Consider the following 26176-nt stretch of genomic DNA (forward strand, 5'->3'; position numbering starts at 1 on the left):
TGTTAATTTTCTTCGTTTTCTTGTTAGAAAAACCTCAACAGTAATATTATTTTTCCCCGTTTACCACTTATTTTGTATTTTAAAAACTAATCGTTCTAAGTTTAAAAAACTATCTTGTTCATTTAATGTATCAAACTAACATTTTCCGTTTTCCGTTTTACATAAAAATACCTTGCTTTTTTAATCTACACTTTCTTTAAGGGCCCATGATATTTACGACCTACAGTATGCCAATTTATTTTATCTACTGCTAAGAAGAACCTGACAGTTGTTATGAATACCGCTCAGCAGTGGGGTTTATAAATTACCTTTCGCCTTATCGCTTCCGTGACAGCTCGCATAACTCACCGACCAATCTAACCCGATCGGGCCCGTACTTTCTTCCAGATGCTCATCGAAGCTGTCTATCGTCATATCCAGCTCAAGAAACACCGGTGATGGGTCATCGTCATTGTCATCATCATCATCGTCATCGGCACCACCGACACCCGGCTAGTGTTCAGCTCTCGCCCACGGAAGGGCCAACGTCGTCGTCTAAGTCGGTCTTTCAGCTTCCACCATGCTTCGCAATCCGCCCCAAACGCACCCCCCTCACCTGGTTGGCCCTCCTCACGCTAACCCTCCTGACCCGGACGGGCTTCAGTCTTGAGCAGCAATCGCTGTCGAACCCGCAAGAACCGGCCCAGGCTGACCAGCAAGTGGCCACCGTACCCACCGTAGCACCCACCCTTCCCCCCTGCGAGCAGCGCGCCCTCGAGGAGATCCCGCCGGATCCGTACTACGACTTTGCGGACATTACGATCGGGGCGGCCAAATCGTTCGCGGATTTTCTCGCGAGCCGTAAGATTGATGGAGCGACGCGCGACGAACGGAAGTTCGCGCTGGCGCGAGAGAAGGCGAACGAGCTGGCAAGCAGCGTGCTGAAGCAGGACGATGGGCTTCTGCTGGCCGTCGGTATCGCCTCCCCCCGGCTTCCGCTCGCCGTCGTGCAGTTCCGGGACCAGATCGACGCCTCGCACGTCAACCTGTCCGAGAGCAAGAGCTTCCTGTCGACGTACTGGCGCGAGCTGGGAGCCGCCTGGAACCAGAGCAACGGGGCCCAGTTCTGGGGCGCACCCTTCCGGGACTGCGGCCCGCTCTACGGACGCTGGCTTTGGCCGTTCAGCGTGACGGTCGAGTCCCAGGGCTACAAGTGAGTATTTTCTCCCCGTGTTTTTCCCAATTTCATTTCCAAAGGTGACACAAATTCACACCGAATTATAAATCATTTTGAAATTGGTTCCAATTACGTTGGGATTATTTGACAACTTGGAAGTCTTCTCTACTTTTTCTCCAACTCTAGTAGCATTCCAACGCTTCCAGCAAAGATTTATAACGTTCCATACTATGACTGTTATTTCACCGGCGTAAATAAAACGAAAAAGTTCACCCTTCAGCACCGAAACAGAATACCCTTTCGAGGACGATTCCTACAGCCTTGACTGCTATCAAGCCATTCGTTGGGATAATTATGACAGCCTGAATTTCCGTAGAACCTCTTCAACTTCATCCCGTCCCGACTGTCAGATGGAAAAAGGACCACAGCTGGCAGCGTTCGGATCTCACCGAAGCGTGGAAGTAATTTTGCGGGACACGAGGCACATTAATTAGGCCTGTTCGCTTTTGATGGGTCCAGTTGGCCCAAAGTTGCGCACTTTCCGTTTTTCGAGGAAGCTATCGAACCGCATCACGCTGACAAACACCCTCTAGCCAGTGATGCCCAGCTGGTGTTATAGGAAGACTTGTCTTTTTTATTGGTAAAACATGTCGCTGTAAGAATGGAATGAATAAAGTAATTTTTTTAAATAAAATTCAGTTAGTACACAAATACCTCAAACAAGCCCGCTTTACATTGAGTCCACCTACATTACAGTAAAATACTTTCCAAAACATCACTTAACAACCACTTTTCTTCTGTCTTGGTAGGTTCTTTTCGGCTAGGTAGACCGTTTTTCCCGAAAGTCACCGGGAATATCTGCACCTTCCCTAGCAAAACCGTTATGTAACGCTGCAGGGAACGAATTATCTCACAAAGGATACCGACGGCATTGCGCCACACGTTGACTTCCGTTGTGTCCCCAGTTGATCACTTCTTTGCCCTCTTTATTATCTTCTCTTGCCATCCTCAGACTGCACTCTATTTGCTGTCCCGCGCCGACTCGCTGGCCCCTGCAGGCCTCCAAAGTGGTCCCGGGGAGTTAATTAACATTATCATCGCACCCCTCTCAAGACAAAAGGCTCCGGCCCGCCTGGAGCGAAAACACCGGCAAAACGGGCAACAATTTCCAGGAAGGAAAAAAAACACAACCCTCCCAAGAAACAACTGCAACAGGGTCATGGCATTCCCAGAAACCACCCGGAGTGGAAAACGTGGATGCGAAGGATACGGAAAAAAACATGATTCGCTTCGCCTCGCGAACGCCGCGTGACCATTGACCTTCCGGGTGTGGGGTCTTCCCCGGTGCTTCCCGTGCCCCGAAAAACAACGCATTGTCGGGCAGCATTGGGTTGAATCCTTTTGGCCATCTTATTCGTTGATTAAATTAAACCAGGACTTGCCTGTGCTCCTTTCTGCTCTTCTGCATAATGTAAAAGTATTCCGCTTGGTCCTTGCCTTTGACCAGTTCCTGGAAGGATATTCGTCCGTCGGAGTCTGAAAGAAGTAAACCAACATTGTTTTGCCTAATTGTAGCGGCTTCAAAGAGCAATCCGGTAACGACGAAAGCAACCGGATAGGCGGCCGTTTGTCACGAGCAGTTAGACGGGCCGGGAAGATATTTACATTTCCTTTTTTTACTCACATTTTACGGACCGTACGCTGAGCAACGTTGGCGCACTTGGCTAGTCTGGCTTCTCTTAAGAAGATTGAAATCGTGTACTTTCCCTAATGGACCGCCAGTCGGCTCGAGCCGTTTGATGTTCCCCAATCCCCAGCGGAGACTGGAGTGATTTCACCTTTTTCTTTATTTTACTGTTTGGTCCATTGCTTCCTTTCATCATAACGATCGTACCGTCCCCACATTCATCTTCGTTCGTGTAATATTAAATGTTTAATTATGATCCTGTCTCGGGGAGCCCCGTCCAGTGAGGTCTCAAGTGTTCGCCGGAGCGCATAAAAATGTGCGTTATCGTGCCAACGCCCGCTGCGTTTCAAGCGTCGGTCAACCCTAGGTGCTTGGCTGGGGCAATCGTTTTTGGTCAGCCATTCAAACACGAAGAAGTCGCTTTCTTATCACTTCACCTTGGACACGGAAAAACATTGAGGGAAAAAAACCTTTCAAGATGAAGATAAATATTTATCTGCCACAACCTTACCTACAAACAACTCCCTACCGGAAAGCAAAGGGGTTTCTGCGGTTAGTTCAGTTCAGTTAGGGATACCGTTTCATTTATTATTTCCGTTTCATCCCTCTTGCAGCTCTTGGCGGGCGACTTTCATGTTCGTTTACGCCCGAAAGCTCCTCTTCGCCTCCGGGGTGTTGGTGGCGCATGGTTTGCTTTAGTTTTTCATTTACTCCCGCCCTTTGGGGTAAGAGGAATCGGTTTCAAGATTTACTTTGCACAAGTGTTCCTGAAACGCCACTAGGCTGGAAGGTATACAAAGTTTATGGCATGGCCGGGAAGTGCACTGGGAAGGGGAAAAAGATTTAGAGAAATACTGCTCCCGATTAAAGAAAATTAAGGAAAAGAGCTATCGAAATGGAGACGCCTGGTACTTTATGAAAAAGGGGTAAATTGTACCAGGAATTTTTCGTTACAATTATTATTCCACCTCAAACCCTTCATTGTTACTTTATATTTTTTCTCTCTTCAACATAACAGAATCGTAGCATCGGTGTTCATTGCGGCGGACGTGGACCAGTGTAACGATGCGCTCGAAGCGATCTTCGGTCGGCGACACGTGTGCGATCGCGAGTCCACCTTCTGTCTGCTGGCCGAGCTGGACGTCTCGAAGCCCCGGGGGAAGTACACGTGCGTCTGCCGGCCCGGCTACTACATTCCCAACGAATCGATACAGGGTTTCTCGTCCGAGAAGAATAACGATGGCAACGTGGGAAACTTTAGGTAAGATGTGGCCCAGTGTGGCCTCCCTATTGAAAGGTGGTGGAAAAACTTATTTGCTTCGCTGTTTTCCCAGCTGCATTCCGTGTCCGAGTGCGTGTGAGTGTGACTCGGCTGGTAGCTGCAGCAGCCCGGACGAGGATTTCAGCACCGAAACGCTGATGAAGGCCACGATCGGTGCTATCCTAGGAGCTTGCATGCTTTGTTGTTTAGTGTTAGCGTTAATTGTGTTCCGTCAGCGGAAGTGCAAGGTGAGTAATTTGCTAAATGAATAAGGAAGAAAACTGGAATAAACTTGTTTGTTTCGTGCCATTTCTCTTCTACTCCTCACCGCAGACCATTGCCACCGGGATGTGGACCATTTTAGAAACAATTTTATTCGGCATTTTACTACTATATTTAGCGGTGAGTAATTTACCACTTTTACCTAAATACTATTCTATATAAAAGAGCTTTGCAAAATACCCTTGACGAGGGGATAAATGGCAGGAAAATTAAAAGAACCTAAAAGCAGAGGCAAAATTTTAAATTGTCATCAATATTTCCAACCCTCGTTTTCGCTCATCTTTAACCGCTTTGAAGAAATTAATTTAAGAGCGTCACCCCCCCCCCCCCCCCTCCCCCTCCTCATCTTGCGCCATAATTTTTGTCGCTAACTCCCGAGAGGCGTCCCAATCTGTTATGCGCAAGATTTAACAAGGCACAAAAAGGATTAAATAGGCCACGGTAAAGTGAAACATCATCAAAAATGCAGGCTCTTGAGCTTGCTTGTTGTTTGTTGTTATGGAGACGAACGGGAAAGGGCGATCTACCGACGCCGGAGACGAAGCATAGAATGGAACAACAAAAAAAGATATCCAAAGCTCTCGATAGTCCTCGACAAACTGGCCCGTTTGGGTTGAGCGAGCGTGTTCTGCTCCATCGGATGGGTTTATAAAAATAGAGAACCAGCACCGTCACCCGACTGGAGGAAACTTTCTGCAGAGCCTTTAAAAAAAATCCACCCAACCTATCCTGCCTTCTCCATTGCTTTCTCACTGGTTTTTGTGTTCAAATTGAGTGAGTGGAAGCAGATGAAAATTAACCCCAAAAAAGCGACCCTCGTCATCGACGGTGCCATCCGTGTTTGGCCCGTAATGGTCTGGACAGAATACTTGCTGCTCCACTTTGCCTGCTCACTCTGGTCACGTGATCAACGACAACTTGCTCACCGACTGCATGGCGGCACCTTTATTGTTCCACAACAATTTTAATCAAAAGTTTCCGCTTATCATTAAAGTTGCAGAGCCAGTATGCCGCGTACCACCAAGCGTGTCACTGGAGTTGTATATTCTACATTACCTTTTTGTTTCGAATTTCATTCCGATAGTTTGTTTCCGGACCAACGGTTTTTTCGTCATGTTCGGTTCAACAACGTTCGGAGACGAAGTGTTAAAAAATGGTACATAGTTTCCCCTTCCCCGCAGCCCACCGTCGCGGGCAGCATTATTTATCCCCACGCCCAGTTCAACAGATTCGGATGAATTTCTGATGAGAAACTTCAGTGCAAGAGACAAATTTCCGTATTCATACCCGATACAGCATGTGGACGATATAAACAAATTAAAACTTTTCCCGTATGTGTGTGTAAAGCTAATTAGTATTCCGAGGGAAAACTTCCAAATGCTCGCATATTGCGTGAAGTGAATTTCATTGAATCAATATTAGCAGAGCGTTGAGGTAATGTTGAACCTTTTAAATTCTACCCAGCAGGTCCCTTTAAACATTGTTTGGAGCGGAAGTGGAATTATCATTGATTTGCAACAACACCAACACTGGGTTTCGATGTTAATTCCAGCGCATTCAACACTCGCTGTTTGATTAATTTACATGACTGCGTTTGTCAATAACAGTTGTGTACGTGTTGTTCGGTGGACCATGGACCATCAAAACCAATCGGCTTCAAAGGCCTGCTTCCTTCCACTGTCTACATAGGAAAATAAGTACATCCCGTTTGCGAACAGAACCAATGCGTCTGAACGAAAAAATATGCCAGTTGCCACGTCGTGCTAACGGGCACACGTGCAAATAGTCGACCTTAATTGAATGGTACAATTTATGGATCCCATGCTAATATTGACAATTTCAATCGATTTGTGCTTCCTTGCTGGCCCGTTCTATTCATCCCACCCCCCCTGACGGTCCCAGGTGAAATCGAATGAAAATGATGCCCGTTGGGCCGGTCTCGGTTCTGAGTTCGCTTCGAGGGACGTAGCGTATGCAAATCGTGCGAGAAATCGAAGACCACGGACTGCAGTTCTGCGAGTGAGAGCGAGGAAGGTTAAGGGTGATGAAAATGAATTTATGGCAGGATGATTAACATATTGGTCCGATAAACCGCAGCTAATCAGTGGGTTGGAAATCTCGCGGACACGTTGTCAATCGGCCAGATAAACTTGACAGGCAGCCCGATACTGGACCGAACGTGAGTCGGTGTTTGAAGATGCTAATCTGTGCTTTTCTTGACGATTAATCATTCCATCGTGTTGCGTACACACTCAAACACACAGTTCCCTCAACATGGATGAACACATCAAAACATTTTAACACTTCATCGACGATGCGAAAGCACTTAAGCAGTAAGGACGGAAAAGAATCCTCGCATGTGCTGTTGAAGACAATTATTAAGTGAGACGCACATTAGGTTGATTGAAATTTATTTTTATCTTGGTGGAATGAAATTGTGTATCTTAATTCGATGAAATTCCGCAATCAACTTAATGAAGTTTCAATGTTAGTTATAAAAAGAACCATAAAATAGACGCGTTTTGAACTGGAAACTGCCAGCGCACAATTTTAATTTATATCTAATTTCATACAAACGCAAATGCGAAATGCGAAATGAGACTCACAATAAAATAATCGTCGTGCTGGTACGCGTCCCCTCCATCATCATAATCAAATGATAGATAGGTCGCTATCAAATCGCACCGCCTTGCGCCGTCCATATGGTTCGCGTTTTGACAAATTACTGCACCACAACGAGCCAAAGGCATACGACAAAGCGATCGTTTCATGGAAGAAGAAAAAAACATGAAACTCCGTTTAATGGCGGCGGCACATGCCCAGTGCGGACGAACTGGGCTTTTTGGGAACGTGGCTGTGGGATCGCTGAGGGAACATCAATTTCATCTTCTCTTTGCCGTATCCTGCACGAAACGAGCCGATCAAACCGACACTTTTCTATCTACGAATGGATCGGTGTGTCGGGATTGTCTCATCATAAATCGACTGCCGAAATCGACAACCCGTCCCTCATCGGGAAAGAAATCCAACGTCAAATAGAGGATATTTTCCCTCCTGACACAAACTCCCAGGAACCCCGTTTACCGAAACCATACCGATGGCAAATTTTGCTTGGATCCACACGAGCCACACTTTTCTAGTGGTTTTCGTTCAAACAGACTCAAAACGAAAAACACACCCGAACGACGAAGGCCGCCCGGCGCTAGTTGAGTCTGGCGGAATTTTTGAAGAGTCATCCGCTTTTATGCCACACACAGAAAACTAGGCCTCATCCACTCATCCTCAAAGATGTATCCTCGAAATTTGGGGAAAAAAAGAACTAGCTTGTTAGCTGTAGGCTATAGCCAAACATTAGCGAAAACCCACCCGTGATGACTGAGAACGAATGAAACGGTGGAGGAAGAAGAAGGGAGAGGGGGGGGTGACAAAAATGATGGAGCCAAAAATAGAAAGAATAGCACCGGAAACATCATTTGAGCTGTATGTCAATAAATTTTAGTCAGCTATATCATGCCCGCACCGTAGATTTACTTTTATCGGGCAGCGGAAAACACACTCCCTCCAAAAGAGAGAAAGAGAGGAAAAAAGTATGAGCAAACCAAATGTTGACTTTGCTAGATTCCTTTTTTTTTAGCTGTCTGGTATTTTTCCCCGGTTCCCAACCCAAGTGGAGAGTTTTATTTTGTTCTTGTTATTTTACTTTGTTGCTATATCCGGTGAAGATGGAAGACTTTTCCACCACGCCTCCAATCAATAATGGGTTCCAGAGGGTCATTTAGACATTATCTACGTGCCGATGGGTTTTAATTTACAGCGATTTTTATTTTGTGTCTGGCTCCCTTTTTTCACTTCGTTGCGCTGATAAGCTATGATTTGAGCTTTTTCAATGTTGCTTTCGAAGTGTTGTTGTGCAGAGGTGCAAGAACACTTTAAGTTTGATAATGTGAAATTAAACATCTGATTACAGTCTTTTTTCATATTTCGTTTTAAAGTATTTCAAGTATTTCAAAAACCTTTTCCCTTCATATGTAGTAATCTTTAAGAACTCTTCATTAACGAGAATCATAACTTTCTAGTTGGGTCAAGCCACAAAAGGAAGGTCCCAACTCAGCAGATTTCTTTCCCGTACAAAACACAACCTGCCAACCTTTCCCGGCAGCCGACATTATCAACACAAGAAGGCGGCTTCCTAACGAATGGTGCAAAGTCACAGCGACCCAGCGAGACTCTAACCGCAAAAACCGATTAAATTTACGATTGATTTTTCACCCCTAAGCCCGTCTCCCCCACCCACTCACACCGTCTCTGACAAAAGCGGGCTCGGGGCAATGGCACCCCGGAAAAGGAGAGCAAATACCGGCAAGGAAACGTGGTGCGACGCGGCGCGATAATGATGTCACTGACGGAAAGCATAACGATGCGCTGACAGTGACGGTGCGGGGTGACAGAGAGGGAGGGTGGTTGGGTTCTTTTCGGTTGGAATGGACAGTTTTCCCGCCCGCCGGCGTAAAGGGAAAACGGGGAAAAAACCTCAACAGCGGACCATAACGACGTAGGCACGCGTCAACGATTCGAAATGCAAAAACCTGTCGTATACCGGCACCGCGAAACCACCCTTCGTCAGCCGTCACCACACGCTCGACATCCCCCCCCCCCCCCCTCACCCCTCCCCATGCCAGTCGTCTAATTCCATTTCATTTTATTGCTTCCCATTGGGGATGATTTATGGCGCGGTACACGGCCTGCGCCGCCGACTTTGACACAGTTATGCATTTCCGTATCGCCAACGCGGTTCCGTTCGCTTCAACTTCATGCCTCGACGTACGCCACCCGTTCTCCCGCTCCCCATACCTTTCGGTTCCGCCGGCGTCGCAGCGGTTGAAAAGGAAATTCTTTCTGCCACCCCGAGACCCCGAGACTGGCCGGCGTCGAAGCGGTGAGAGGCGGTTTCAGCCCGTGAAAGCGGAGTCCGTGTGCTGTTTTTATTTCCGTTCCGTTCCGAACCTTCCGCTGGATGGAGAGAGGCGGTGCGGAGGACTTTTTTGCGTTTATGAACTACCCACGAGCATCATTATGGCGATGGCAAATGGAAGTGTAATCAAAAAGAAAAAGAAAAACACTCACGAAAGTCCAGTCGGACTGAAACCGAGCCTTTTTCCACCCCACTGTGTGTAACGTTTTACGGAAAATAAATGCAAAAGTGTATTGTGGGCTCTTATTGCAAATGTAAATCATGCTTCAATGTGGATTGCTTTTTTGTAAGCTTCCTGGCAAACTTAAAGGGTTACAAATTGTGAACAGTTTGGAGTGAAAAGTGATTCAACATTGGCTGCAGTCTATTTCAACTTACTTTATTTCTACCTTTTGTGTTTGAAACTGATTTATTCAGCTTTCCTTACCATCTGTTCTATTGCTGTTCCACTTGAGCTTGTACGCCGTGCCAAGTGGATCCGACTTGGGCATTGACTTTTCTATACTTCAAAACGATCCTTGTACTTCAAAACGATGCGAACGATACACAAGTCAATTAGACGTCAGCGGATGTCCCACGATTGTCGTCTTTGTAATTTTCCCATTTTTTTCTCCAACAGGTTGCACTACACTTCCTGCAGGCGTCGACCGTGCGGTGCCTGCTGGAACCGTGGTGCCGCGAGCTGGGCTTCATCATCTGCTACGGTGCGATCGTGCTCAAGCTGTACCGGCACCTGGTGGAGTTCCGCACCAGAAAAGCTCATCGATGGGTTGTGAGAGATCTGGATCTGCTGCGCTACCTGTGCGCGATGATCGTCGCGGTGCTGTGCTACCTGGCCGCCTTCACCGCCACCAGTCTCGACTTTCTGCAGTACAGCGAGCTGGTGTGGCAGATGGACCAGCCGCAGTCGCTGGTGCCCGGCGAGCAGGTCGCGTCCAACATGTGCCGCCCGCTGCGCTGGGACTACGTCACCGAGGCCGGCGAGCTGCTCATACTCGGCTTCGGCCTGCAGCTCGCCATCGCCAGCCGCAACGCCAACACGCAGTTCCGGGTGAGTAACAAACGGAAATATTCTTTAATTCATTTAACACAGGCTCAGGCAAACGCTAAAGAACAGCTTCACAGAGTAACACTAACAAAGACTCAAAAACAATGCAAAAAATGAAGATAGTTGTGCAGAAAAAATCTGTAATATCGAATTACAAACATGGTGAATATTATATTCGGATACTCTTGTTCGTGCTAGTGTCAATGAAATATATAAAAATAAGGAAAATAAATCTTGTAAATGTTACAGAGTCAAAAAAACACCGACACACATTACATCATATAGTGATAGATATTTCTTACGGACCAAACCCTACGCAAAGAACAATCTTACGTAGAAATACGTAATGTTCAATAGAAATAAAGTGATGTTATTGCGGCATGCTGGTCAAGAATTCCCATTTTTCATACCACGGACTGTTTATTCAGGACCTAATTTACATCGCACAAAATGATCTGATTTGAGCTGCGTCCAGGAATCGATAAAGAAGTAAAAAAGGACACAGAATTTTATAAAACGGAAGTTTTAGAAAAATGTGTTCTCCAAAACAGATAACCCTGTAAGACGGTGCACTGGCACACACTACGTGCATTGTTTAAAGGCTGGACTAGAACGTGAAAATATGACAGGATTCCAAACGAACAGCCGAAAAACGCATGCAAGTGCTCTTGATTTGAATCCATATATTCTTTTCAGACTAAAACATTATACAATGGCAAATCTAGATCATTTCATGTTGTCCAGAAATTATAGGAGAGTATATCAGTGGAACCAGTATGTTGCACTGATAACAGTAACAGTAAAAGTAAAAGTGGGAATGATACCAAAACATTAACTGTAGTTATTCTGCAGAAGATACACCGACAAACTCGTTATATAGTTTTTTCATTAGTCTTATGCAATTAGAGTTCGGACCTATGGTTCACGTTGTATTTGGTAAATTTAATACACATTTTGTTATATTAACCTCTCAGAATGAAACTACTACAGTACTGAATTTGTTTCTATTCACTCTCCTTAATTGCTCGCCTTTCTCTCCCGTGTATCATTTTATCACCCCGATAGGAGCGGCAGTTCCTGGTAGCCTCGATACTGATCGAGTTTCTCGTCTCGTCCACCTTCTACATACTGCGCTTCTGGTATCTGGAGGAGTTCAATCCGTCTACACTGTTTTTGGCCCTGTTCGTGCGCTCGCAGCTGACCAACACCGTGACGCTGGGGCTGATCTTCCTGCCCAAGCTCTGGTACCAGCACAAGCAGGTAAATTCCGAAACGGGTCCCGCCTTCCCCGTCCCTCCCTTCCAACGCCGATATCCTCTCCACGAGTTCCCATCCCGCGTCCAAAGTATTTGGTCCGAGCAAACGAAATTTAAAGTCACCCCCAGCTCGATGCGCTAGTTTACGCGCTAGATGTAAAACATTGGCTACCCCAAAATAGTAAACAGGTGATCACACCAACTCTTTCCCTGCCGAATCCCGTTTTTGTCAAACCCGTTTTCCCGTTCCAAAACCATCATGGACCCTCCCATCGAGGGACATCGAGACGCTAGAACTCTTTAGCCTCAAATTGAACAGCATAGGAAAAACGTTGCTCCATAACGGGAGGTCCGCTTTGCAAAGCAACCAAAAGACCCCTTTTTTCGATATGGCAACATGTAAAACGAAAAACATCGTACCACCAGAGCAATATGTTCGCCATTCTGCCCAACCCTTTAACGTTTCATCAGCGCAGAGGACAGAAAATTGGCCCAAAATATCCTCCCATCCTCGGCATTACTACCACCACCATCACAACCACCACCACCAACACCATTTATGATTACAATCAACACACAGTAGCAATAATCAAAAAGTCAAGGGAACCAATCTGCGCAAGCACGCTCCGTAACTTTTTTGTTTTTTTTTTTATCGTTCTTTTCGTTCAACAAAATGTTGTATAAATTTCTGTAAAAATGTGCTACTTAACCAATGTGTCCATGTGTGCTTAGAGTGTCATGAAATTGTATGAGTTATGTGTACGTTTTCCATCGCACACATCGAAATGCATAGATCGCCGCGTCCCCCCTTTTTTTGTTTGTTTGTTTAGTGCCTTCTGTACATCCGTATGCCTCATCCAAAGCGTCACACACAAACGAAACACACATTTTATAAGCCATTTCATACTCACCTTCAACCCAACTGCCCATTCCCCATCACGATCCATCGGTCCTAGAATCCTTTCTGTCTGCCTTTTCCTTTTCAATTCATACGAAAACAGCGTCGCGCGTAGACACACGGCGTAAATATTTTCTTCAAATACGAGGCCACCAAGCAAATTCACCATTAAATGAGCATTTTAGCTAATCATTTTCCTTTCATCGCTCCTTGAGTTAGTCTGACGTTTTCCTTCTCCACTTTCACCTTCATTATGCTTCTGTCTACGGTACGATTAATTTACTCACATTGACATTGCATCGTCCCCGAGAGGGAGCTTCGGTTGCTAGGCCACCACCATCTTAGCTAATTATTTTAGCATTACGCTAGCAAATCGTCAGCATAATAAAACTACGTCAACACCATCCCACCGCTCTGTCAACCAAGCGTGCCCCCGTCCCGTGCGGGTGAGTGATAAAAATAATCACCATCTGAATGGTTCAGACATTTTCACTCAGCTTCTCGGGGCGGGACGCGGAGCAATGGAAAAGGAAATCATCTTTTACAGCTTAAGAAGTGAGCTAACGCGGGTCTCGCAGTGTTAATTCCCACATTTCCGTTGCCCTGGCGTACGATTTGTCACTAGGTTTTTCTTTTCCACTTCCGTGAAGATAATTCACTGCTTTTTTCGAACTTAGCTAGAGCTTACTTCGCCATCATTAAAAGCCTCCTTTGTTTTATCTGTTTTTCATCCGCCTAGAGAAGTGTGTCATGTTTTGCTCTCGGGTGCAATACAGTAACACAAATGTAAACCTTTTTCGTCGCGTTGAAATACCGTTTTTTCCTAATCCAGGAAGTTCTTTTTGTTTTGATAAACGAAAAAAAAACCAACTCACACCTCCGAAGAAAATGGCAAAACAAAACTTCTGGATGGAAAGCAACGGGCCGGGGAAGTGGTTGTTTACAGAAATAAAAAGCCCGATGTCAAAAGGCTGACTGTTGTTTTTGCACCATCAAGATCAAGCGCTTTTTTTTTTTGCGTGAACATAAACTCGTCGCAAGTCCAAACACACAAGAGGCAAGAAATTTCCTGCGCTCAGGATGAAATTTAAAACCCACCCAAACGTGGTATTAAAGAGTTCGTTTTTGTCGTGTTGTTTTTTTCCGTGCGTGAAGTAGACCTCTTCAAACATAAACGATCGTGATGTAAAACTCGTTTCGATTCGGGAACGCTAAGGATGCTCGCGAGCAGCCGCGTGGGAGCGCGTTTCGAGGAATCGGTGGCCAAACTTTGACAAATTTGCCTTCGAGAACACGCACGTGCTGCCCCGCTCGCCATGAGCCTGGGCAATCGGGGAAAATTGATTGCGTGTTTATCCGAGCGAAACAACGTAAACGCAACGGCTCGTAGCCCTTTGCTACGTAAGTCACTTTCGTGCGGTGGCTTTTCTTGGCGCCCAACGACGAACGACGAACGCGCGACGGTTGCGGATGTCGCTAGCGGCTACGTTTTCCCTGCGCCATTGGGGGGCGTACGCAGGGTTGGAGGAGTTTTGCCAGGGAGCATACAGTTCCGGTGGAACCGCTTCGATGGGCGCAGGTGAAAGGTGTTTGGTTTTAATTATATCGCTCAAACAACTGTTCGCTCACGCTAAAAGGGCTCACTTAATTACTCCACAAACTGTTTGCACAGTGCCTTTCCATAGCACGGCTAGTAGTCTTTGTAGCTACAGTTTAGCTAATATCTTCCAGGGTTTGAGAACACACTTAAATTTTCTTTCCTTTCGCCAACTGTGACATGAGAAATCGAGAAAAAGTACAACTCAATGCCACATGCGGTAATATGCAGGATCTATGAAACGAGGTATAAAAAATTGAACGAGAACAATCTAAAAATCGAATTTGCACCTAAAACTATATAACAGTGAGCCAAACTCGCACACGTAGAAAGTAACAAATATTTTTAAAACATTGTCAATCGCAAAATAAACCAAAATATCCTACACTACCTGCGCACTCTTAAAAACTTTCCCAAGATTCCATAACAAAGTTTTGAACGACAAAAAATTGCATATCGAAAGAATCATAGCATCGTGGAGTGGCAAAACTTGACGATACAACAAACTCCGATGATGCGATCGATAGTCAACCATCCGCTCCGCATCAGTAGTAGCCGAAAAGTTTCCCATTTTTCCCCAATATTTCGCTTTACCGTTTGTTTGTTTCTTTTTGAAGAGCACAACTTAGCTGAAAAGGGAAAAGAAATAAAACCATTATTATTTATCGATTGTGCAAGCTGCGCGTGGGCGCGCTTGCATACAAACAGGAAACAGGCTAGCGAAAAGTGTTCGAAAACAAACTCACTCGAAGGGAAAGGGCGAAAAGGGAATGCTTCGGGTCATGGGATTGAGGAGCGGAAAATCCGATGCGCTCACCAACGGAAACAGGAAGTTTTGCTTATGTCATTCTGAACGCCCGAACGCCTCTTCAACAGCGTTCTGGCAGAAATTGTCCCTTCCTAGGACACTTGCATTCGGCGCTCGCTACGTCGCTGCCGTTCCGAAATAGAACGTCTTACAACACATCTTGCAGTGACTCGCTGGGAGTGTCAGATTCGTGAACATCACCCGCCGGAAGTACGCTCTACTAAAGATTCCGGAATGCACCATTCGTTAGCTTGGCTGGAAAAAGGGATCGCAAAAGTTGGATCTTCCCAAATCCAAATGCTCCAATTTTCTGCGGGCACCAAAGAACGACTGACTTTCCACGCAGCAAACGCCCGCGTGTGTAGAGATAATCTTGGATAAATGTGTAATTTAACACTTTACACCGTGCTCGCATCGTGAACTTTCCACCAACTTTTACCGTGGACAAATCTCGCCCACGCTCCGAACGCGATGTAACTCAATCGTTCCCGCACCGGCCAGACGTGGTTGAAGTAGTTGGAACTTGACTTTTCCGAACACCACTTAGCCACCGACTACTGCTGCTGCGAAAAGTCTCTTTCCAACATGCTTCGGGGTAGGGGAGATGTGGAAAACCTCCCCTAACGAGCATCAACGGGTTTTATTAAATTACATAAATCATGAGAGCAAAATTGAATCGAAAGGACATCGCTCGGTTTCCGGTTGGCCAAGGTATCTCGGGTTTCCATCGGGTGCGTGGCGTGCGCCAGCGATTGAAAAGCTCGGGAAAAACAAAAGGTCCCACCGAAGGCTTAGCCGTAGTCGCCCGGCGCACCAGCAAGCGACTTCTCTGCCGAGAAAATGGGAAAACTTATTCTGGCGAATCCTAATCAAATTTTCATGACAATAAACTTCGACTCTCTGTTTCGCTTCCGGCGTACCGAGTGTGTCACGTCCGAGCACACGATGGCTAACGGTTGCGAAAAGAAGTAGTCACACGTGGAAAGGCAAGCCAAAAACAAAAAAGGGAAAACACCAAACGATGTGATTTTCTCCGACATTTGCCGGTAGGTTAGCTGAAGGTTGTAAAGGGAAAACGAATAAGTACAAGAAAGCCGTGCCTGTCACGTCGGTTGTCACCTGGTGCCGAATTTTCGATCATCCAGCTTGGCCCACCGGTAACTACTCTTTTCATTTTCCACCGACCGTTACCGGGTGAGGTAATGAAGATTTCCAACGCCAAGCTCCACTCGTCGGCAGCGTGAGAAAAATTATACCAAGGCCGATGGTGTCTCACGAAACAGTACAACTGCTGGGTTTTTCCCTCGATCGAGGCGTGAAAACATGCGGGCGTTCCTTTAGAGGTTTTTGTTATAGCCGCACCGCATGGCACGGGAAAACTCCCAGCACTTCCACTTTCAACCACTTTTCTCCGGAATCACTTTCCACGACGGTGCCACTCGCCATGTATTGTGCCATCGAACGAGCGGCAATGGATGTAAAATGTGGAGTGCATATAAAAAGGCATATTGCGTTTTCATTACACAAATTGATGCTAAGAAAGAGGAGCAGTTGGTTTCTGTTTCGTTGGTCGTTTTCGCACACGGCACATTATTATGGAATGGAATTTAAAACAGACGTCGTCGAGAACGCATTAACGCCCCCAAAGTAAAAGGGCAAAGGGAAAACTAAAGAGTGAGTTTTATAGAATGATAATACTTTCAATTTTAGATCCGTAATTATCTGCATGTTCCGTGGATAAAACGGTACCGTACAACTTCATTAACATTCAAGAAAAATTATCACCAAGAATGTAAGCAAAGGCACGTGTCTTTTATTCGATCTAATCGATGTCTTAATAGTTCAATACTTTTAGTTACCATTTTAATTGCTTTCCCAAATGCCGTACACAGAATGTTTGAACTAAACTTTCCAAAGTAAACACCGACGAATACGCTTTTCAACATACACGAAGCGATGGCAGCGATTCTCAGATTCACCAACGCAAGGGTAGAGGATTTGCCGACTCCTTTTAGACATGTTTTCTTTCCACCGTTTAATCCACTGTGCCTCGTGCATTAGCACGTTGTTGCGTATTTAGTGAGCTCGAGCCCGTATTTCAACCCTCATTTCCATTCTCATAGTTTGCATAATCGCACATAAACCCGTGCCGTCTTAGTTGGAGCTTTCGGTGGTTTTTTTATATTTATTTTTCTTTTCCTTCCCGGTGCCTACCGATTGTTTGCCGTTCGCGAACGCGCAAGGCAAGCAGAGCTATAAGCTAAACGTCTACCAAACCATCGCCGATTCGCCCAACGAACCATAACGAATCACCACCGGAACACAGCCAATTCACACTGCGCCCTAAGCCGCCGAGAAAGCATAAACATAACCCCACTCGCTCACACATACCAACACACACACGCATACACAATCTATGCAGAATCCTTAATGGAGTCAAGAAGAAATTAGCTAATTTTCCGAAACACAGAGCTTACGGCGCACCGGATTTGAATAGATAAATAGAGTTTTGTGTGCCGGGAAATGAATCCGATCAGCGTGTGTACCAAAGGAAAGCGCCTTGTTTGCTAGCCTTCGGTGGCTTCGATTTTTCTTGTTCTCTTCCAAAGATGTTATTCGAGCGAAATCTTGACCTTCGCTCCGTTGAGCCTGACACGGAATGAACATATCCGTCTGCAACTTCCTACGAGTCCCACGAGATTCATGCACATCCATCTCATCACACTTCCCGACCATGTATCAACATCCTCGTATCGTGCGCCTTGTAGAATCTGTTCTGTCTCATCTTCACCAAATTTTTTCCATACCATTTCCTGCTATGGTCTTTTACTCGGATCCGCGCTCGAACTCTAACGAGCAATGTGTTTGATAAACCTACCAACAATTGCATCAGCACGACCTCTTTTGCCAACTCTGATTCGGTGTCTGTTTAGTTACTTGATGGTTGTTACCCGATCGGTATATGTTTTCTTAAAGCTGTCCCTTTAAAGAAAAACGTTCTAAAGAAAACCGAGGAAGAGAAGTTCCAGTGTGTCTTCAGCGTAAAATAAACAACGGGTCGCCGAATGAAGGGTTTAACCTTCCTCTTCCGGGCGCGAATAGGATTGGCAAATATTGACCTACATTCTAGCTACATTCCCCACCACCATGTTGTCAAAAGCATCCCCATGTGGTGTTTCAAATTTGTTGCAAGCAAAAGCCTATTCCAGAGCGTTGCCTACAAGCAGCAAGGATCACTTCTCTTCCTGCTCTCTCTACCTCGATCCTGCTCGATCTCTTTCGACCTCTTTTCTGATTGTTACGAACCCGAAACGTATGTGACCGTTTTGCGAACGCTTGTTTGCTCGTTTGCCTGTGAGTTTTCTATGTTTGTTCCTATCGTACTCTACTACTACCCGTATGTTCAAGCTCATCAGCATCACTGTACCTTGATGTATGCCTTGGTTTTGGATCCTTTCCTCTTTCCCTTCTCCCCTTGACAATCTCTCTGTATCAGTCTCTTTCTCCCAAATCCTGTTTTGGGAAATTGGTGTTGTTAGTTGTTTTCTATTATGTTTTTGCTCGGGTAGCTATGGATCGCCGTTAGTTTTGTTTTCCTTGCTCTCGTTCTCTCTCTCTCCTTCATTTAATTCTGCTGTTTTCCCGTACATCTTCCTTCACCCCCTCCTCCCTTCCCCCTTTTTCCGAAAGGGGAAGGAGGGATGCTGTCCTCCCCTTCTTTCCGTTCTTCGTTTGTGTGTGTTTGTTTCTTTTTTGGATGTTTCGTGTGTGTTCTGTTGCATCGTCATAGCTTGCAGGTTCGTTCCCTTGCCCATGACGTATCATTCCGCTTACCTGTGGATGCTTTCAAGGGTGCACATGAGAGTACACACCATGGCGGAGCGCTCGGCACCTACGCCGGCATCTGCATGGGCGACCCGGAGGTCGGCGACGTCACGATATCGGAGATGAGTCCCGAGGACATCAGAGCCGAGCTGAAAAGGTAAGCGCGGGCGAAGGGCGAAGGGATGAGAGATGACCGGTTGGGTGCAAACAAGCTTAGCTGACCCACTTTTTTCCTTTTCTTCCAATGCAGACTGTACACACAACTAGAATATTTAAAAAATAAAACCCTCCGCCAAGACAATCCTCACATAAGCAAGCGAAGAGGAGGCAGAAAGGTGGCCCATCGGAGGTTCTCGCTCCAGGTAAGCCCGTGGTTGTGTGACTGTCCGCGTGTGAGTGTGTTTATGTGTGTGGAAGTATGTCTGAGCCATCTATATCAACCGTTGATCGTCCACCACTCTGCAGCGATGCGCTAATGAGGAAGTAACGAATTTTGGAAACGCTTTTAGTGCAAAACCCCAGAAACACACAAACACTACAGTAGCACGTTACGATCAACGGTTCGGTCGATAATGCACCTCCACCAGCTTTGCAGAACGCCACCAATGCAAAAGACAGCCTTTTAATTACGCACACTACCCTTTTACCGGATAAATTAGTTTTAGCAAGTCAACTAATGGAGACGCCTGGTTGTTCGTAACCTTTTTCGACCACCCAGCACTGGAAACGTTGTAAAACCAACTTAAACTTGTTGATGTGTACAGTCACATGCTGGGAAATTTGTCTCTTAATTTTCCCCGATCACTCTTCTTCTAGTTCGAGAAGGTAAATAAAGCATCTCAAAACGGTAGCGAAACACCACTCCGAGCGCTTACATCGACTATTTCACGTCCGCTCATTGATAATTCAAACGACTTTAACTAACAACACGCTCGAAATGAAGGCTGGCTCGGTGTGCCCCATTCATACACTGAAGTACCGTTTGACTGAGTTGCAGTTTTAGCGCCGTCGTAAATTGAAACAGCAACACGTCTGTCAAATCGTGGCAGTTGGCATCAGTTTGGGTGACGATCAGGGTATACAGCACCACCCACCCAGACAACCCCATCACAGTTTTCCAAACCGCCAGTTGCTGTGACCGAAACTAATAAAACTTTTAAAACAGCGACGCCCAACCAAAAACCCGACCGAGCACATCCTCCATTGGACGGTGTTGCATTTTGGGACGGATTTCCTTTGGCACTCAAACGAATTGATTTTGGAAATCACCACTCTGGTAACACCCTCCCCTCCAGCTGGGTAGGAAAAATCACGACCCATTTGCTGAATTGGTTTTTTTTTGTTTGTAATTGTCTCGCTCTCGGATATGTATTACCCCAGAAAAAAAGAACAGGGTTGGGGGCAAAATGGGCAATCCTGTGCAGACTTGTGTTTCATTTTCCCTTTTCTGTTTCCATTTGTTTTGACTATCAGGCTGATTGTTTTTCCATTTGTACATCGACCCTTACCTGGTTCATGGTTCTGTGTTGTGTTGATTTTCCGTTCACTTCCGTGAACTTTGGTTCCATTCATTTTCACGACCGCTCGGAAAACAGCCGGCCACCATCCCTGCTGTTTGCCTTCCGCCTCGTTCTGGTAGTTTAAAGATTGTTTCGAACCCCCGACTTTGAATGTGTTATCCTCCCCTCGAATGTAAATAACGGCTCCCAATCCGATTCGATGTGCATCCCGAAGCTTTCCAAAACCGTGTACTTCCCCTGTATTGTGCAACTGTAGCGTGGAATGGCGACGGTGAAGACGATAACGACACTGACAACGATGGAGGTAGTGGATTGATCCGTTGCCATTACGGGTCCGTGCGCCCGTCTACTCAACGGTTTGAGTAGTTTTTTCTCCTACTTTTGATTTCTACGCCAGCAAGTAGTTCGTAGTGGAACATGATTTTGAGTTTTTGCATACTTTTTAATGGACTTGGTTTTTTTTTCTATCCTCTCGAATGAATTGTATGCGTAAGACTAGACTTTGTCGGTCGATTTTTGCATTGTGTTTGTAAATTTTACACTAGAGTTTTTGTTTTTTTATTACATTGGTGAATCGAAAGTGTCGTTAATTGGGATCCGAAGCAGTCACAGTTGACTCGTTTTACGATAAATTGAAGGACACTTTCGATTCCCTTCAGCTCGTTATTAGAACGAGTTTCGTACAGTATTTGTATCTCCCTCTCTCAACAAGTAGTGTTGGCAAAACCATATTTCCAACTAACCGAACCAAATCAAGCTCATATAACTGGATGTTTTTGTATCTCTTTTCTCTCTTTTTTCTCTTTTCTCTCTTTCTCTTTCTTCTCTCTTTTCTCTCTACTTCAACGTTTCCGTCGTGTTGTTACTTGTTCGAAACGTGCCCTTAAACTACCTTTAAATTTTAAACCGATAAAAAACCTACCAAACCCGAACCGCTCAATCTCTATCCCGTTCTACTCGTTCCTCATTCGAACTATCGATCGTATCCTGGTATTTGTATCTTTTCCTCCATTTTACGGTGATGTGTTCGTTCCCGATTCCTTCCTGGGACATCTGCCGTACTTTCCTGCCCCATATTCCAATGAACACCTAAACCAAAAATGCTCAACAATATACAATTACTAAAAAAAACCATGTAATCAACACTGCGACAACGGACGTATTTAACGAAATTCAATGGAACTTTCACGCACACGTTGAACATTTGTTTGTGCAACATACACCGTACAACATAAATTGAAAAATTTTACAAACATCCTCCGATGAAACCGAACCGCTTTCATACTCAAAACCATTCCTACCTACACTTCAGAAAAAAGGAAGCCGAGAAAAGGTAAATGTTAATCCATTCTACTGTACCAAAAGTTGGTTTCTTCATTCGTTCATTTATTTATTTTCTCTGGGGCTATTTTGGCGAATAATGTTAACGCACGTACTAAATTAGGTGTTTGCGTTAAACGTAGAAGGAGTTTTTGTATCAAAAATATACCACACTATCCAAACCCGAAAAAAAACATTTAAATCGTTTGCCTGAGCGAAAGCACTCGGAAACGGGGATTAGGGGAACCAATGCTTACACTATCGTAGCCATAGGCCAACATACACGCATCGAGGTCAAACGGAAATGTCAGAGCAATGGAAATCGAGCCCGACTCGATAGGTCACAATCGTCTCGCTTTGCATATAGATTGGAAAATTCATGTGAATATTTTGTCGTTGTCTGTTTATTTTCATTTTTTTTCCTCTTTATAAATGTTTTGTTGCCGTGATCCTCTCGTTCGCCCGTCTGTGCCAGAGTGCGTTCTTCTTCAATCCCTCTGTGCACCATAATCGTTCTATAAACATTTGTTTGTTTTCACTTTCTATCTAACGAACAAGCCTGCTTGTCCATCGCTTATCGCTACCACGAGTCTGTCGTGTATGTTATTGTTCAATTTTCTAAAGTATCTTTTCAGAATATAGAAAAAAAGATAAAATGAAGAGAAGAAAAAAGATATGACTTTAAACAATGACTACTCTACTATATTTTAACCCTTGCAAAAGTTCGCCAGCAGATGAATTCCGGAGTACAGGCTGTCGTATCAAATGCCTTGAAGCATGCCTTTTACTTCTTCTGGTCAGCCTTCGTTTTTCGAATGTACCAAAGGCGGACAGAAACCGCTCCCGGGTTGCGCCCGCTCCCGGCTTGGTTGGCAGGATGATGAATTTATTTATTTTTTATTCCTTCTATCACACTGGAGCGACCCCTGCGCACTTCTTCAACTGCTCCAAACAATGTGCCATCACTCTCAATCTGCGAATCTGTCCTACGCAAGAAAACCACACTGCATCGCATCACCCTGCGTCCATTGGCGAAACGTTGGGTGTATCCCACTAGTTTTACTTTATTTTCTACTCTTTAATTTATGTCCCACTAGCCAACGAAGAAACTCGCCCCCCGGCAGTCAGTTGTGGTTGTGACACCCAGCTGAGCGTTCCTTTCTTCCTTCCATCCTTATGAAGGAAGTAAATAGGGAATGAGCACGATGTCAATGGGACGGTCTGTGTCGGTGGAAAATGTTTCACATTCCAATCATTCCCCAAACCGTAACGCACGATGGCCCGAGCTAACGCAACGCTGCTGGAATTAATATTGACAACCTTATCGACTGGAATTACTCCATCTTCTTCTTGCTGCCCTCCCACTAACAACCTCCGGTTCGTTTTTCATTGCGTACTTCACGATGATAGAGATAGAGAGCTTTTCTGTGATGGGATGAAACGGGTAGTTTTATGTTTCTTGCTGGTGAACTGTAGAAATAATCATCTGACAATCACCATTCGAAGCTGCCCTAGGAGGTGATGGAAACTCGGTTCAAATACCCCACAAACACTTGTCCTCTCGCCAACTAACGCACGCCGCAGAGACTCCGTGGGATGGAAAATCCTTTGTCGTTGTGCTCGTGCTCGCAATTGACAATTAGTAGTGCGTGGCTGTACCGAGCACGACGACATGCCCGGGCGCGACCACTATCAGGTACCTACCCGAACCGACCGACGACCACCGGAATGCGCATCTGCTTTACCGGAAAACTTTGCGAGTGCGAGCCATTTTTCATCGATGCTCGAGCACGTCCCTTGTGATGGGCAAACGCCACCTAACAGCCCAACAGCGACTTCATGCGGAGGCTGCGGCATGTGGCGGTACTTTATCACTCACCAGCCCTTCACCGCTCCCTGCTTCCCGACTTCTCCCACACAGTTTCGGGGCGCTTCTTCACAATTGCGAAAGATCGATTGATGCTGTTTTGCCCGTCTTGTGGTTCCGAAGGATGCGCTCGGTAAAATTTATAGGCATTCCTTTGTTGACCTCAATTATTTATACATCTCTTGACTTCTGTTTTTTTGGCCTGGGTTTCGAGGGGTGTTCGGCACCGGTCACGCATGGGACGGGATAAGAGCGTTTGACCGGAAGATGGTTTAGGTCGGCTTACTTGTGGTGAGAAATCGATCCAAGTTTCGCTGCACGTTAACCTTACTCTGGCGTGCCATCCGTCACCGCCACACGAGGGAGATCGAATCCTTGGGAGGGAAAGTTACCGTTTCCGTTTTTCGAACGCTCATTACGATCCATAATGTCGAGTCAATTAATTTGCCAGCGTTAAAGGGAGCATCGACATGATCTTGTTCAATTTTATTTCGGAGAGATAACCAATACTGCTAGTACGAGCTAGCCATTACCCATTCATTTCTTTAAACGAAATTTTCCGACATAAAAGTATGCAACCTTTTTAAATATGAATTTTTGGCCTCTAGCACACACTTTTTTTCATTATATTGAGCTAAGGAAATTATAGACAGGTGTACAAATGTACTAAACACCACATTTACAGATTAGAAATATGTTTAGAAATATCGATGTTGTAGCATTTTCCGAAGGACCGTGCAAATTGACCACGCCAAAGCATAACGGCATAGTAAAAACATATTTTTTCAATGCAGTATTACATTTTGAAAATAATTGCTAAATGCATTGAAAAAATATTCAGCCGTTTTCGAGACGTTTTATAAAATCGACCTTTTTTGACTTCAAGGTAACGGGAACAACGAGAGCATTTTTCACTAACTTAAGATAGTTTATTACTGCCATTAATGTGTAAGTACACGCTTTTAACAGTATGGCCTGTTTATTGACTTTTTAACGTTGCTTAAAATTTGTATTTCTTGTTTGTGCAATCGTGTGCGTTGAGCGATCATCAGAAACCAAGCAAGCATTTCGATCTTAGTCCTTTGCTTGCACGTTCGTTCTACAGCCTGGACAAGCAGTTGGTGAATATGTTTTAGTAGTACCCGGATTTCTTAAGGTTTTGCTTTGTCATGCTTAATTAACTTATGCTACAGGAATTGAAAAATTTCGAGAGGAAAGAAAATGACTTTGGGAATGGTTCTTATTATTTCTTTTTCGTTAACTTAATGCCGTATACCGCTTCCTTTTAATATACGTCCCATTTTCCGCAGGCACTGAGCGCGAAGCACCGCAACAATCGTCCAGCGGTGAGCGAAGTCGAGGTGACCGAAGCCGAACCGTCCCGTACGCCCGAGGACAGCGTGTGCAGTGTCGAGGGCCCGACCGACACCGGAACCGGAACCGGCGAGATATCCGGCATCTCCAGCACCAAATAGCCATCAGTGTCCGGAGTGGCGCAGCCGGACGGGCAGCTGGGGAGCGGTAGCAACGGAGGGACCGCCAGCCGATCGCGCTACAAGGAGTACAACTTTTGAGTGGTAGGAGTTTAAATCCGGAGGGGAGTTCCATCCGTGTCCGGATGTCATCAGAAGCGATAGGATGTCTCCGACAGTGTCGCTGGCAAATGAAATGAATCTCCAATCCGGATGCCAAACCTCAAGATCCGGCATTCGGCGGTGGTCGGGTTTGTTGGACGTTGTTTCCGAAAGTTTGGTTGCGAACAAAATACAGATAAAGTTGGGGGAGGGTAGTAGTATTACGAGAGGAAGAGGAAATCAATTGTTGCGCACACTGTTGAACACGTATAAACTGTAGAGAAACGTATTGCCACATGTAGGAAACATATAATACCGCCTGATTTTAACTGATTCCAAAGCGAATACAGAGGGGCAATCGGTTCAACGATGTTTTAGATGCGTTTCAAGCAAAACTACCACTCTTCCAACCAACTGCATCAGCCGAAAATTGTAACTCAATAATACTGATATTATTACAACAGACACATACACATGATGTATGTCAAATTTGAACGAATATAGAGATTCACTCAAAGAGTGCAATCATTAAATGTGAACACTTGAAATACGTGAAACGTGGCGAACAGAAATCTGTTTTCTTTTATTTGTTCTATTCTCACACTGTGACGCAAAATATCAAGTTAAGTAGGTAAGCCAGTTGATATAGTTTTAACTTATTTATGCTTAAATTAGAGTATCCTTTTTTGGTACTTGCGGATTGCTAAGTTTGCATTAGCATATCTATTCAATTTCAAGCGGAACCAGATAAATTTGATTATTGTTTCATAATCCTTTTTTGTATTGGTAAATGTTTCAACTGGGAACAATCACAAGTAACATTGCATTTGTAATGCCCCTATCAAGTTCGAATTGAAATTAGGGGAATCAACCAACATATAGTACCAACTAACCCGTACAGTAGTAGAAAAATTAACCCAAACCCCGAATGCCGAATAATGTATGTACATAAGGAGGAAAAACCCGAAACTTATATACAAAACCAGACCTAGCCGTTTTAACATGAAACCGCAGCATTTAGGCAAAATCCAAAATGACAATTGTTACGACAGTCGTGCATAAATATTTAAGAACATTATAACAATATTCGAGCGAGATAGTCGGT

At 45.1% G+C, this 26176-nt stretch overlaps 1 protein-coding gene across 1 annotated transcript; it reads left to right on the forward strand.

The window, feature by feature from the left end:
* Positions 1–437: 437 nt before the first annotated feature.
* On the forward strand, positions 438–24972 carry LOC131264040 (probable G-protein coupled receptor 158). The gene is made up of 10 exons (XM_058266330.1): positions 438–1192; positions 3862–4104; positions 4178–4352; positions 4438–4506; positions 9978–10409; positions 11472–11666; positions 18763–18947; positions 19041–19152; positions 21623–21643; positions 24808–24972. The coding sequence occupies exons 1-10, from the start codon at positions 438–440 to the stop codon at positions 24970–24972; spliced, it is 2352 nt and encodes a 783-aa protein (XP_058122313.1).
* Positions 24973–26176: the final 1204 nt, after the last annotated feature.

This window comes from Anopheles coustani, chromosome 2 (genome assembly GCF_943734705.1).
Source record: "Anopheles coustani chromosome 2, idAnoCousDA_361_x.2, whole genome shotgun sequence".
Lineage (NCBI taxonomy): Eukaryota > Metazoa > Arthropoda > Insecta > Diptera > Culicidae > Anopheles > Anopheles coustani.